We start from the raw sequence: 16,547 nt of genomic DNA on the forward strand, positions 1-16,547 counted from the left end.
AGTGAAAACTTTGCAGACAAATGACTTTTATTTTAAATATAATTTGAATAAACCTGTAGCAGTAATGAATACCTATGCTTGTCCCTGGGAGATATGCCAGGAGAAGAAGCAGGCATCTTTAGTTTGAATTCACCCTAATTAACCAATAGATAATGTTCTCCTGAAAAGAACATTTATGGAGTAGTTTTTACAGTACTTGAGTAAACAAATATTAACATAGACTTTAGTTTCATGCCCATTTATTTCCATGATCAACTTTGTTATTTTTATCAAAGAAAAAAAGAGTTTCCATGAATGGAACTCTGATTTATAACATTATATCCACTGAATATAAATGTTCAGTTTACTGTTGCTGAATGTAATCCAGTCACTGATTAAGTTATACTGAAGGTACCTGCAGTGGTCATTTTTATAATTTTGTTTAACATAGTTACCACTGGCATTAGAAACATGTCTACTTTCTACACTTTCACAATTCACCAGAACAAAATAAGTAAAGCCCATGTTCAAAAATACAAAATAAAAGAGAGTCAACAAGATTGTATATACATATGTATATGTATATGTATATGCATACATATATACACATATATATACATATATGTCTACATACATATAAAATAAACAAAGATGGAATATTAGGCAATATGTAACAATAAATTTGTCATAATAAATACTGTCTGAAAAAAATTTTTTTTTAGCATATGCTAAATGAATATCTAATAATCTTGGTTTTATGTGAAATCAGCATCTATGTCTGTCTTACACAACATACGCCCCCCAAAAAATGATTCAATAGAGATTAAATAAATAAATAAATTGGAAAAAAACATACCCTAAATATCGAAGAAAGGAAATAGGGGTATGGTGAACATACTAGTAACCTAAAAAGAAATAATTGATAGAAGTATAGAAATAAAGATGTATTTTACGATTAAATAATCATGCACCAAAATACATGTGATCAGGAGAAATTTAAGTTATTTTGACAGAAAGATTTTTACTCAACACAAGCCTATCACAAATCAGACTGAAATAAATGAAAAGAAGTTTTTCATATATATATATATATATATTTAAACCCTAGGTTCAAGTGACATTAAGAATTGATCAGAGCATGGCTAAATTCTGAAATATACAACCAATTATAAATATATATAAGATACAGATACAATTATCAATAACATAACTGAAAATTTATGGCCTAGGGAATTGGAAAAAAAAAATAGCAATCAGCTCAAGAATGGAGTGATAAGATTTTAAAATCCTAACAAATATTTTTTTTTCATCAGCTCTTACTATTTTTGAAGATAGGTGTAGCAGCAACAAAAATAAATTTCTGACTAAGGATTATACTAAAAATATGAATATTTTATAAATAATTGTTTTCATAAAATACTTAAGAAATAAAAACCCAGTTCTAGAGAGGAAAAGAGATATGAGACAACTGTAAAATGAAAGATCATTAAATTGAGAAACCAAACCATGAGATTTTTACAAAGACATGGGTAACTGGAAAAAAATATATACATCGTATTTTTTATTACTGTTAATTTCAAATACATGATTATATATTTTAAGGTGAAAGCTTACTTCAAAAATTAGTGTCTTTGTTTTGAAGTATCTTACTAGTGAGATATGTATAAGCTGTCTTAAGTATATATTAATTGTGTATAAATAAATACAGACCTGCAGGAAAAAGTGTGTCCTGGACCATCAACGCAAATGCCTCCATGAAGACAGAGGAACAAATTCAGGTCAGGTTCAGCACAACTATCAATATCTATTTTACAATATGCACCGGTGTATCCACTTGGACAAATGCAAGTAAATTCATCTACCAACTTCTGACAGACGTCATCATTCGCACAAGGAATGGCTGTGCAGCCCTAAATTAAGAAATAGAGAATCAAATGTGATTATTAGTGGTAAGACTAATGCAGTGCCTTAAAATGGTATGACATCATTTTTCACTGTCATGTCAACTCCAAAAAGACTGCTACCTGTCATTCATTCTGAGAAATCATTTATGAAAACTTATGACTTCATTATTGAAAGTGGTTTTAAAATTTATTTTCAATGTGTTATATATATAAAATTAATAAATATACACTAATTTGAACTATTTGCTTTCTGGGGTCTCAAGTTATTATATGCTCAGGGTTAATTACGTATACAAACATGAAATATTTCTTTAGCATTCTACCCTGAAAAGTGATCATTTTTCTGGAACTACTGTTAATTGATACCTATTCTTACAAGCATTTGGTAACTTTTAAAAAGTGTTAACAATAAAAACACTAACAAGGCTAACATGAAGTCATTGCATTCATATCATGTATCCAGTGGAAAATTGAAGGTTTATCAAAATTCCCAGAGAGTTTAATTAATGTCATTTTCAATAAGATTGTGCCCTTGAGTATAAAACTTAAGTCATGGCTGGAACCAAGACAGTGATCTTTTACACACCCAAGTGATAGAGCTAAATGTATGTTTTTTTTACAAATGACTGTCATTTTGATATCTGTTCTACCTTTACTGAAAATGTGAACTCCTTAAGCATAACCGACAGCAGTTAGAGTTCCTGCAGGTATGGCAGCTATTTTTACAGAACATAAATGTGGAATTCCACAGGGAGCGGCATGGAAACAACACATTTCCCTTTCAGCCGTAGGGCTGATTATATATAGAATGACTTATTAGAAAGCAGTACATAAACTAATTAAATTATATCTCCCATGGGAAGAAAGGAATAGTTTTTAAGACTGCCAAAAGTTCTATCTCAAGGGTTTACAAGAATCTTTTACTAAATTAATTAGAAGGCTTAATGGGAAATACAAAAGCAATTTCTTTTTTAGAGAAAATCAAATTGTCATTTAAACTTCTTGATCTTTCTGGTTCAAAAGTTAAGGAGAATGCTTTTTCCTTCATTCATCATTATTTATATTACATTGTTATATCTTCTATTTAATATAATAAAGTGCTTCCCAAGAAGAATTCACTAATTTAATTTCAGAAAATGAAAGAAAAGTCCGATGTGTTTAAGAAAGGAAGGAAAATCGGAGGATTGTTGCAGGCCAGAGCAATCTAACAATTGAGCTAGACACCATCCCCATGCTACTTTCATTCAACTGTACTCAATATGCCGTGCCAATAATGTACAGGAGGACCACAGTAACAGAGCAAAAAAGTATTCATTGTGGACTGCTTATCCAGAGCAAACCTCCAGCTGGGCTGGTGAATGTGCCAGTTATCTCACTGACAAGGAGCCCTGGTGATACAAAAGGTTAAACATCTGGCTGCTAACCCAAAGGCTGATGGTTAGAACCCAACCAGCAATGAAATGGGAGAAAGACCTGGATATCTGCTCCCATGCAGATTACAGACAGGAAACCCTATGAGGTGGTTCTACTCTGTCACCTGGGTCCCTATGAGTTGGAATCAACTTGACGGCCCCCAGCAACAACATCTCTCTGGCAAAGGTCGTGAAGCCCCTTCCTTAACCCCTGCAAAGGCCTATTAAGCTCCACAAATCTTACAAGTCTTGTACAGCTCAGAGTAAAAACTACTCATGTACTCCAGGGTTTCTCAAATTTAGATTGCATATTAATATCCTGGGTGACTTGTTAAATTGCAGATTCTAGCTAAACAGATTTGGTGTGGGGCCTAAGTTTCTCCCTTTCTAAGAAACTCCCAGGCGATCCTGATGCTGTGATCTCATGGACCAAGCAAGGAGTAGGAAGACAGTAGTCCAACAGCTTCATTTTACGTACAAGGGCGAGGATGAGCACAAAGGTGTTAGAGTGATTTCTCCAGATCCTACAGCAAGGCTGGGACAAATCTATACCACTTAAACACTATCTTGAGTTCCAACCTAAATCTCATTCTACCAACAGTAACTTCTCTCTCAAAGTAATTTGTTGGCTACTAAACTGTAGATATGATCATGTATATGGTAAAGACTTAATGTCCCTAAGGATTACTTCCAATATATCTTTTATTTTTTTTTCTCTAAACTTACATAGCTGAATATGGGGCTGAAGTAGCTAATGTTGTTGTTGTTAGGTGCCATCTAGTTGGTTCCAACTCATAATGGTCCCCCATACAACAGAACAAAATGCTGCCCAGTCCTGTGCCATCCTCACAATCTTTGTTATGCTTGAGCCCATTGTTACAGCCACTGTGTTAATTCATCTCATTGAGGGTCTTCCTCTTTTTCACTGACTCTCTACCATACCAAGCATGGTGTCCTTCTCCAGGAATTGGTCCCTCCTGATAACATGTCCAAAGCACGTGAGATCAAGTTTCACCATCCTTGCTTCTAGGAAGTGTTCTGGCTGTACTTCTTCCAAGACAGATTTGTTCGTTCTTCTAGAAGTCCATGGAATATTTGATATTCTTCACTAACACCATTATTCAAAGGCATTAATTCTTCTTTGGTCTTCCTTATTCATTGTCCAGCTTTCGAATGCATACGAGGTAATTGAAAATACCACGGCTTAGGTCAGGTGCACGTTAGTTCTCAAAGTGAAGTCTTTGTTTTTCAACACTTTAAAGATGTCTTTTGCAGCAGATTCACACGATGCAACACATCACTTGATTTCCTGAACACTGCTCCTTGGGGATTGATTGTGGATCCAAGTAAAATGAAGTCCTTGACAACTTCAAAGTTTTCCCCACGTGTCATGATGTTTCTTATTGGTCCAGTTGTGAGGATTTTTGTTTTCTTTATGTTAAGGTGTAATCCATACTGAAGGCTGTAGTGTTTGATCTTCATCACTAAGAGCTTCAAATCCTCTTCACTTTCGCAAGCAAGGTTGTGTAATCTGCATATCGCAGGTTGTAAATGACTCTTCCTCCAGTCCTGATGCTGCCTTCTTCTTCATATAGTCAGCTTTTCTAATTATTTGCTCAGCATACAGAGTAAATAAGAATGGTGAAAGGATACAACCATGATGCACACCTTTCCTGATTTTAAACCACGTAATAACCCCTTGTTCTGTCTGAATGACTGCCTCTTGGTCTATGTACAGGTTTCACATGAGCACTTTTAAATGTTCCAGAATTCCCATTCTTCACAATGTTAGCCATAATTTGGTATGCTACACACCGTCAAATGCTTTTCCACAGTCAATGAGACACAGGTAAACATCTTTTTGGTATTCTCTGCTTTAAGCCAAGATCCGTATGACATCAGCAATGGTATCCCTCTTTCTGAATCTGGCTTGAATTTCTAGCAGTTCCCTGTTGATGTACTGCTGCAACCACTTTGGAAATATCTTTAGCAAAATTTTATTTGTGTGTGATACTAGTGATATTATTTGATAATTTCTGCAATCCATACTGAAGAATATAGTCTTTGATCTTCATCAATAAGTGCCTCAAGTACTCTTTGCTTTGAGCAAGAAAGGTTGTGCCATCTGCATATCACAGGTTGTTAATGAGTCTTCCTCCAATCCTGATGCTGTGTTCTTCGCACAGTCTTGCAAGCCACCACAGTATGACAAACTGACAGATGCATGGGGGAAGTAGCTAATAGGGATCAGATTTGTATTGATTGCCAATTTAATCTGACTTATGATTTTTTTTATTGTTGTAAAGGTATATACATATATACATTATACACACACACACACACACATATATATATAACACAACCCAGAAACCCAGTGCCGTCAATAACACATTTGTCAATTCAATATTTTTAGGTGTACAATTTAGTGACAACAATTACATTAATCCTGTGAACCATTACCAGTAATCATTGCTAAATTTTCCATCACCCAGTTTATAATATTTGGATGTATATAAAATTCACTGCTTCATTTTATCATTTCAAGAAATGAAACAAGATCATAAGATATCAAAATTGAGATTCTTACAGTAAATCTTAATTTTATATCTTAATGAAACGGTAGCTGGCAGTATGTCTGGGAAGAAAGGTTATTGAAGTAAACAAACAAAACCATAGTCCCAGAAATAGCCTGAAAAATACAAACAAATCAATCATAGAAAAGTACCTCAGGCATAAAGCTATGGACAATGCAAATTCACAAAACAAACCACAGGGTTTTTTGACAGATAATGTAGAATCTCAAACACAAACCTCACAGGTACTACTATTTTCACAAGAGAACAAAAGAGAATTACAGAAGAATTCTAAAGTGTATATTCAAAATCTCAGTGATCCAGCTGGAGGGTTTCAGGCATGACACATCATTCTAAAGACCAGGAACACTTGATTAGATGCTACTAAGGAATCTGTAGCATTTTAATGGACATGTGGTTGGCCTGTGGTCAGGAGAGCCCGGGATAGAAAGTGCAATTCCACCTGAATCTACCCTCTATTCTGATCAAGGTTTGAACTCAGTCTCTCCTAGGTAGTATTAATAGAGATCTTCCCCTGCCTGGGAGATTCAAGATTTTTATGCCAGGGCAAAAAATGGAATAAATAAAAGACAAATACCTGAAATAAAATAATGAAATGTATAGAAACATAATATTTGCACCCAGAATAAATATTGACATGCACACATGACAGAACACATGTGTAGAAAAAGATTTTCAGTAAATACGTGAGGATGGTGTAAAGAAAAAAAAAAATTTTTTCTTTTTTTCTGGTGTAAAAGGAGTACCTATAAGCTCGCACAGAAAAATAACAAATTTTTAAAAAAAGAGCAATAGTCTTAATAATGCTGACGGTTAAAGAATGCCATAAGATAAAAATACGAGTATCTCAAACTTCTGCACGTGAGATACAAAATGAATTTTTAAGAGAAATATACATAAAATAGCACAAACCTCCATCAATAGGGTATTGGTTAAACAAATGTGGTACATCTACAAAACTGAATATTAATGAAGTAGAACTATATATGTTACTATAGAAGAATCTGCCATTAATAGGTTAAGTGAAAAAGCAAGATAATCACTGTATGCGTGATGAATGTTCTCATTTCTGATATTTTGTTTATTTTAAAGATGTATTTCCAATCCAAGGAGAAAGATATTCTCTACAATGGCTTGTGGGAAATAGCTGGACATTTGGTGAAGGAGATGGCTTTGAAGTCAAACCTTATACCAAAAGGCACTCTGATAGATCAATCACTTAATTGTGAAAAATAATTAGAAAAAAAAAAAAAAGAAAAGATAAACACTACTGGAAGAATTTTTTAAAATAAATTCCTTTTAAATTTGTCACAAATCAGTAAAACCTTATACCAAAGGCACTCTGATGGATCAATCACTTAATCGTGAAAAAAAAAAAAAAGATAAAAACTACTGGAAGAATTTTTGGAATACATTCCTTTTAAATTTGTCACAAATCACAAAAGATTTAGAGGAAGAGATTTGTAAATTTGGAAAAAATAAAAAGAACCTTTTGAGTGTCAGAATTTACCATATATTAATTAAGAGTTAACAAAAAAATGGAAATATGGACATAGTATATTTGGTGTAAACCAAAATCAACCCTTTTGCCTTTAAATCGATTCCGACTCACACTGACCATATAGAACAGGGATGAACTGCCCCATAGGATTTCCAAGGAGCGGCACTGGTGGATTTGAACTATTGACCTTTTGGCTAGCAGCCTGGCCTCTTAACCATTGTGCCACCAGGGCTCCTATAATTGATATAAAAGAGTTAATATTCTTATATAAAATATCCCTTATACATTACAGGTTACACTTTCAGCAGTACACATATACATATACAGAGAGAGAGACTGACATTCATTCTGAATAGTTTTCCAGAAAAAAAAACTGATACTTTCAGAAAAGATATAAACAAGCTTTTTCATATACTACTAGCAAGAATGTAAATTCCCAGAGACTTTATGGAGTGAAATTTTGCAATGCGTATCTAAATTATGAATGACTCAGGAATTTTTGGCTGAAAAATAGGTAAGGATCTGTGTACAAAGCTGAATGCACAATCCTGAACAAAACTTTGATGTTTAAAATATTTGTTAAGCATCAAACTGATACTCATCTATGTGGGATGGGATTAAATGTTGTGTCTATACAATGAATTGCTAGTCAGTCGTCAGTATGTATATTTTTGACAATACTGCAATCATATATCTTTAGGTGAATATCAGAAGGTTGAGAAATCATGGGCATAGTTGATCTGGTTTCTCTAAAATTGAACATGTGGCTATAAATGGAGATTGTTGAATAAGTATACATAAAAATACTATTAAGTAATAAATACCAAAATGTTCTCTTAAATTATTATTCATAGACAGGATCATCTATTCTGCACAACTTATTTATATGCCCTTTATTTTATGACATGTATTTTTTAATAATGAAATACATAATCCTAAAATCCGAGAAAAGAGAATATCAAGTTTTATTCTTCTGAAATCTTAAGCAAAGACATACTACACAGGTTTATTAAATAAGACAATGAACAAGATTATCATTAAACTTTTAGAAATCTAAAAATGAATATTTCAGTTCTGGATGGAATTAATCTTTGATAGAATGCTTTAGATTCCAATTCTCTTTGTTGACAACATATCTCTCTTTAAGGATCGTAATAGTTCACAGAGCCTCAGGGGAAAGAATCTAAGTTTGTTTGAAGAGTACTAAATAGTTTAATAATCCACAATACAATGCTCAACTAAAGTCAATAATAAGATGAAAATATCAGCTTTCTCAAGGAAACTTATTTATTATTTCACTTTAATTTTCTAGGAGAATCTTCTATAATTCAGCTATACGGGTGTCAATCCTTTCATCTCCATTATTTATGCTTTTAACCATACATGATCACAAAGTCCCATACATAAAACCTGTGCAGGGTACAATCCCTCTCTCTGCAAATATAAAGTTATTTATTCATCTCTGCTTGGTTCAAAAATATATAGTGCAGGGAGAGGCAGGGCCAAGATGGCTGACTAGGTAGAAGCTACCTCGGATCCCTCTTGCAACAAAGACTCGGAAAAACAAGTGAATTGATCACATACATGACAATCTACAAACCCTGACCATCAAACACATATCTAAAGAGTTGACCTGAGTGACAGAGACTGAGAAAGAACAACCACGGGGAAGCAGTGACTGTTTTCAGAGCCTGGAGCCAGCGTCCCGGTAAGGAAACCTTGGCGCTGGGCTTTAGACTGGGTGCAGAGGAGCTGAGCACGACATCCTGAGATGGCGCAAACACGGGGCGCAGCCCTAGCCCCCTGAACTGACCTGGGGGAAGCCTAGCCAGTGCACACAGGCAGCGCAGCAGTGCGGCTGACAGGAGGAGAAGTCACCGGGAGGCAGCGACTGATTTTGGAGCCAGAAGTGCAGCGTCCCAGCCGGGGAACCTTGGCACTGGGCTTTGGACTGGGAGTAGAGGAACTAACCACGGCTTCTGAGACAGCACAAGCACCGGACAAAGGCCTGACCCTCGAGGGCAATCTCGACCCAGCCAGCGCACACAGTCGACGTGCCCCTCGGGAATCTCAGATAAAACAGTCATCCCAAGCAAGATAAGTAACTTTGGCTATATTCCGGAGTGCTACTCTCTCCTATTTATCTGAACCCTCCCCTCCACTTCCCAGGCGGCTTCATTAACACTGCAATTTCCTAAGCCAGAGAGTGAACTGAGGTTTTTCTTTCTTCTTTCTTCTTTCTCTCTTTCTCTCTTTCTCTCTTTCTCTCTCTCTCTCTCTCTCTCCCTCTCCCTCTCCCTCTCCCTCGCCCTCGCCCTCGCCCTCACCCTCGCCCTCGCCCTCTCCCTCTCCCTCTCCCTCTCTCTCTCTTTCTTTCTTTTTGGTCTTTTCCTAACCCATTCTCCTGGCCTGAGAGAAACAGCTCCAAAAAACCCAGGGACCAAAAATCCTTCCCTAATTGGACTAAAAACACAGAACCAGCTCCAGCCAAGCATATGTGATCCACAGTCTTGGGCTTTCATCCTTACAGGGAACAAGGTGGTTATTATAATACAAAGGCACTTCTGATAGGGAACTGACTGTAATTGTTTTAGGAGATTACTGGAAAGACAAGTTTCCCAGGTCTGATATCTCTGCCTATTCAACAGAGCCCTCACTGACCCAAAACAGGGAACTGAGGGCTGAAGCTCCCTCCAGACCACCTAGCCTCCTGCCTTAGGGGTCTAAGGAGGGTGACACCTACCAATCTGTAGAGGTACTTGTATAGGGGGCCTAAGGTACAGCTGCAGAGCCCGCCCACCAAGGTGCTTAAGGAATAGAGACACACCTACCTCACTGACACTTGGGGGAAGCCTGTCAGCATCCTGTCCCCGCCCCCGGAGTATGAACCCCTGCTACTCTTAGAATCTGGTGTACACAACTATCACCACTACTCCTCTAGGTGGATAGGTGACAGTCTGCACCACACACTCAATGACCCAAAATCAGATTCTACTCAAGAATAGTGAATGGACTCTTAGGCTTATATATCTGGTAACAGCCCTAACCAGCTGGTAAGAGGACATAAGTGATTCAAATCCTACAACAATCAAGACAGCACAAACTAGTAGTCCATCTACATACATTGAAAGAAAACAAAATAAGCCTCAGTGAGCAAATATAAAATAAACCATTACAATATCTTATAGATGGCTCAGAGACAACAGTCGATATCAAACCACATAAAGAAGAAGACCGTGATTGCTTCTACAACTCCCCAAACTAAAGAATCAAAATCTTTCCCAAATGAAGATACAATCCTGGAATTGCCAGATACAGAATATAAAAAACTAATTTACAGAATGCTTCAAGACATCAGGGATGACCTCAGAAATGGAATAAGGCACTCTACAGAAAAAGCCAAGGAACACACTGATAAAGCGGTTGACGAAATCAAAAAAGATTATTCAAGAATGTAGTGGAAAAATTAATAAGCTACAAGAATCCATAGAGAGACAGCATTCAGAAATCCAAAAAATTAACAGTAAAATTATAGAATTAGACAACTCAATAGGAAGTCAGAGGAGAAGAATTGAGGAATTGGAATGCAGGGTGGGGCAAGAGGAGGATAAAGCAATTGATGCCAATATACCTGAAGAAAAATCAGAGAAAAGAAATTAAAAAAATGAAGAAACCCTAAGAATCATGTGGGACTCCATCAAGAAGAATAATTTGCGTGTGATTGGTGTTCCAGAACAAGGAGGGATAACAGAAAATACAGAGAGAATAGTTGAAGATCTGTTGGCAGAAAACTTCCCTGACATCATGAAAAACAAAAGGATGGCTATCCAAGATGCTCATCGAACCCCATTTAAGATTGATCCAAAAAGAAAATCACCAAGACATATTATCATCAAACTTGCCAAAACCAAGGATAAAGAGAAAATTTTAAAAGCAGCCAGGAATAAAAGAAAGGTCTCCTACAAAGGAGAATCAATAAGTTCAGACTACTCAGCAGAAACCATGCAGTCAAGAAGGCAATGGGATGACATATATAGAGCACTGAAGGAGAAAAATCTCCAGCCAAGGATCATTTATCCAGCAAAACACTCTCTCAAATATGAAGGCGAATTTAAAACATTTACAGATAAACAAAAGCTTAGAGAATTAGCAAAAACCAAACCAAAGCTACAAGAAATACTAAAGGAAATTGTTTGGTCAGAAAATCAATAACATCAAACAACAACACAAGATAAAAAATAAAAATAAAAAAATGTATTTTTTTTTACAAGGTCACAGAACAGAACATCTTGATATCATCTCAAATAAGGAAATCACAAAAACAAATTAACATTAATTTTAAAAAGAAAAAAAATGCTCAAAACAGGGAATCATTGAAGTCATTATGTAAAAGATCACGATAATCAAAAAGAGGGACTAAATATAGGAGGCATAGAACTGCCATATGGAGGGGAAAACAAGGCGATATAGGACGATACAAGTTAGGTTTTTACTTAGAAAAATAGGGGCAAATATTAAGGTAATCACTAAGAGGTCTAACAATTCCATAACTCAAAACAAAAACCAAGAAAACCATAATGACTCAGCAAAGATAAATTCGACTACTATGAAAATGAGGAACACACAATTTACAAAGAAAAAGTCTCAGTGCAAAAAAGGAAGTGGAAAAATGAAATTGTCAACAAAACACACAAAAAGGCTTCAAAACGACAGCACTAAACACATTCTTATCTATAATTACACTGAATGTAAAAGGACTAAATGCACCAATAAAGAGACAGAGAGTCTCAGACTGGATAAAGAAACACGATCCGTCTATACGCTGCCTACAAGAGACACACCTTAGACTTAGAGACACAAACAAACTAAAACTCAAAGGATGGAAAAAAATATATCAAGCAAACAATAAGCAAAAAAGAGCAGGAGTAGAAATATTAATTTCTGACAAAATAGACTTCAAAGTTTAATCCACCACAAAGGATAAAGAAGGACACTACATAATGATAAAAGGGACAATTGACCAGGAAGATACAACCATATTAAATATTTATGCACCCAATGACAGGGCTGCAAGATACATGAAACAAACTTTAGCAGATCTGAAAAGTGAGATAGACACCTCCACAATTATAGTAGGGGACTTCAACACACCACTTTTGGAGAAGGACAGGACTTCCAGTAAGAAGCTCATTAGAGACAAGGAAGACCTAATTGCTACAATCAAGCAATTTGACCTCACAGACCTATACAGAACACTCCACCCAACAGCTGCAAAATATACCTTTTTTTTCTAGTGCACATGGAACATTCTCTGGAATAGATCACATATTACATCATAAAACAAATCTTTGCAGAATCCAAAACATCGAAATATTACAAAGCATCTTCTCAGACCACAAGGCCATAGAAGTGGAAATCAATAAGAGAAAAATTAGGGAAAATAAATCAAATACTTGGAAACTGAACAATACCCTGCTGAAAAAAGACTGGGTTATAGAAGACATTAAGGAGGGAATAAAGAAATTCATAGAATGCAATGAGAATGAAAACAGTTCCTATCAAAACCTCTGGGACACAGCAAAAGCAGTGCTCAGAGGTCAATTTATATCGATAAATGCACACATACAAAAAGAAGAAAGAGCCAAAATCAGACAACTGTCCCTACAACTTGAACAAATAGAAAAACAACAAATAGAAAGTGAGCAACAAAAGAATCCATCAGGCATCAGAAGAAAACAAATAATAAAAATTAGAGCTGAACTAAATGAAATAGAGAACAGAAAAACACTTGAAAGAATTAACAAAGCCAAAAGCTGGTTCTTTGAAAAAATTAACAAAATTCATAAACCATTGGCCAGACTGACAGAAGAAATACAGGAAAGGAAACAAAAAACCCAAATAAGAGACGAGATGGGCCATGCCACAACAGACCCAACTGAAATTAAAAGAATGATATCAGATTATTATGAAAAATTGTATTCTAACAAATTTGCAAACCTAGAAGAAATGGATGAATTCCTAGAAAAACACTACCTACCTAAACTAACACAATCAGAAGTAGAACAACTAAATAGACCCATAACAAAAAAAGAGATTGAAACGGTAATCAAAAACTCCCAAGAAAAAAAAGCCTTGGCCCGGGCAGCTTCACTGCAGAGTTCTACCAAACCTTCAGAGAAGAGTTAACACCACTACTACTAAAGGTATTTCAAAGCATAGAGAATGATGGAATACTACCTAACTCATTCTATGAAGCCACCATATCTCTGATACCAAAACCAGGTAAAGACACCACAACAAAAGAAAATTACAGACCTATATCCCTTATGAACATAGATGCAAAAATCCTCAACAAAATTCTAGCCAATAGAATTCAACAACATATCAAAAAAATAATCCACCATGACCAAGTGGGATTTATACCAGGTATGGAAGGTTGGTTTAATATTAGAAAAACCATTAATGTAATACACCATATAAATAAAACAAAAGACAAAAACCACATGATCTTATCAATTGATGCAGAAAAGGCATTCGACAAAGTCCAACACCCGTTCATGATAAAAACTCTCAGCAAAATAGGAATTGAAGGAAAATTCCTCAAAATAATAAAAGGCATCTATACAAAGCCAAAAGCCAACATCACTCTAAATGGAGAAAGCTTGAAAGCATTTCCCTTGAGAACGGGAACAGACGAGGATGCCCTTTATCACCGTTCTTATTCAACATTGTGCTAGAGGTCCTAGCCAGAGCAATTAGGCTAGACAAAGAAATAAAAGGCATCCAGATTGGCAAGGAGGAAGTAAAATTATCTCTATTTGCAGATGACATGATCTTATACACAGAAAACCCTAAGGAATCCTCCAGAAAACTACTGAAACTAATAGAAGAGTTTGGCAGAGTCTCAGGATATAAGATAAACATACAAAAATCACTTGGATTCCTCTACATCAACAAAAGGAACATCGAAGAGGAAATCACCAAATCAATACCATTCACAGTAGCCCCCAAGAAGATAAAATACTTAGGAATAAATCTTACTAAAGGTGTAAAAGACCTATACAAAGAAAACTACAAAGTACTACTGCAAGAAACTAAAACGGACCTACATTAAGTGGAAAAACATACCTTGCTCATGGATAGGAAGACTGAACATAGTAAAAATGTCTATTCTACCAAAAGCCATCGATACATACAATGCACTTCCGATCCAAATTCCAGTGACATTTTTTAATGTGATGGAGAAACAAATCACCAACTTCATATGGAAGGGAAAGAAGCCTCGGATAAGTAAAGTATTACTGAAAAAGAAGAAGAAAGTGGGAGGCCTCACTCTACCTGATTTTAGAACCTGTTATACAGCCACAGTAGTCAAAACAGCCTGGTACTGGTACAACAACAGGCACATAGACCAATGGAACAGAATTGAGAACCCAGATATAAATCCATCCACATATGAGCAGCTGATATTTGACAAAGGCCCAGTGTCAGTTAATTGGGGAGAAGATAGTCTTTTTAACAAATGGTGCTGGCATAACTGGATATCCATTTGCAAAAAAAAATGAAACAGGACCCATACCTCACACCGTGTACAAAAACTAACTCCAAGTGGATCAAAGACCTAAACATAAAGTCTAAAACGATAAAGATCATGGAAGAAAAAATAGGGACTACGTTAGGAGCCCTAATACAAGGCATAAACAGAATACAAAACATTACTAAAAATGACGAAGAGAAACCAGATAACTGGGAGCTCCTAAAAATCAAACACCTATGCTCATCTAAAGACTTCACCAAAAGAGTAAAAAGACCACCTACAGACTGGGAAAAGATTTTCAGCTATGACATCTCTGACCAGTGCCTGAGCTCTAAAATCTATATGATTGTGTTAAAACTCAACCACAAAAAGACAAACAACCCATTCAAAAAGTGGCAAAGGTTATGAACACGCACTTCACTAAAGAAGATATTCAGGTGGCTAAGAGACACATGAGAAAATGCTCTCGATCATTAGCCATTAGAGAAATGCAAATTAAAACCATGATGAGATTCCATCTCACTCCAACAAGGCTGGCATTAATCCAAAAAACACAAAATAATAAATGTTGGAGAGGCTGCGGAGAGATTGGAACTCTTATACACTGCTGGTGGGAATGTCAAATGGTACAACCACTTTGGAAATCTATCTGGCGTTTTCTTAAAAAGTTAGAAATAGAACTACCATACAACCCAGAAATCCCACTCCTCGGAATATGCCCTCGAGAAATAAGAGCCTTTACATGAACAGATATATGCACACCCCTGTTTATTGCAGCACTGTTTACAATAGCAAAAAGCTGGAAGCAACCAAGATGTCCATCAATAGACAAACAGTTAAATAAATTATGGTACATTCACACAATGGAATACTACGCATCGATAAAGAACAGTGAGGAATATGTGAAACTTTTCATAACATGGAGGAACCTGGAAGGCATTATGCTGAGCGAAATTAGTCAGAGGCAAAAGGACAAATATTGTATAATACCACTATTATAAGATCTTGAGAAATAGTATAAACTGAGAAGAACACATTCTTTTGTGGTTATGAGAGGGGGGAGGCAGGGAGGGTGGGAGAGGGTTATTTACTTATTAGTTAGTAGATAAGAACTACTTTAGGTGAAGGGAAGGACAATACTCAATACAGGGAAGGTCAGCTCAAGTGGACTGGACTAAAGCAAAGAAGTTTCTGGGATAAACTGAATGCTTCGAAGGTCAGCGGAGCAAGGGCGGAGGTTTGGGGACTATGGCTTAAGGGGACTTCTAAGTCAATTGGCATAATAAAGTCCATTATGATAACACTCTGCATCCCACTTAGAAGTGTGGCATCTGGGGTCTTAAGTGCTAACAAGCGGCCATCTAAGATGCATCAATTGGTCTCAACCCATCTGGATCAAAGGAGAATGAAGAACATCAAGGTCACACGATAACTATGAGCCTGAGACAGAAAGGGCCACATGAACTAGAGGCTTACATCATCCTGAGACCAGAAGAACTAGATGATGCCCGGCCACAACCAATGACTGTCCTGACAGGGAACACAACAGAGAACTCCTGAGGGAGCAGGAGAACAGTGGAATGCACACCCCAAATTCTCATAAAAAGACCAGACTTAATG

General features: G+C 36.2%; 1 protein-coding gene across 1 annotated transcript in view; it reads right to left on the reverse strand.

Moving 5' to 3' along the window:
* The window catches only part of EYS (eyes shut homolog), a 1,933,311-nt gene that overhangs the window by 1,215,711 nt on the left and 701,053 nt on the right, over positions 1-16,547 (reverse strand). The window contains 1 exon segment of the mRNA XM_049873718.1: positions 1,690-1,889. Within this exon segment, the coding sequence (XP_049729675.1) occupies positions 1,690-1,889 (200 nt within the window).

This window comes from Elephas maximus, chromosome 1 (genome assembly GCF_024166365.1).
Source record: "Elephas maximus indicus isolate mEleMax1 chromosome 1, mEleMax1 primary haplotype, whole genome shotgun sequence".
Taxonomy (NCBI): Eukaryota; Metazoa; Chordata; class Mammalia; order Proboscidea; family Elephantidae; genus Elephas; species Elephas maximus.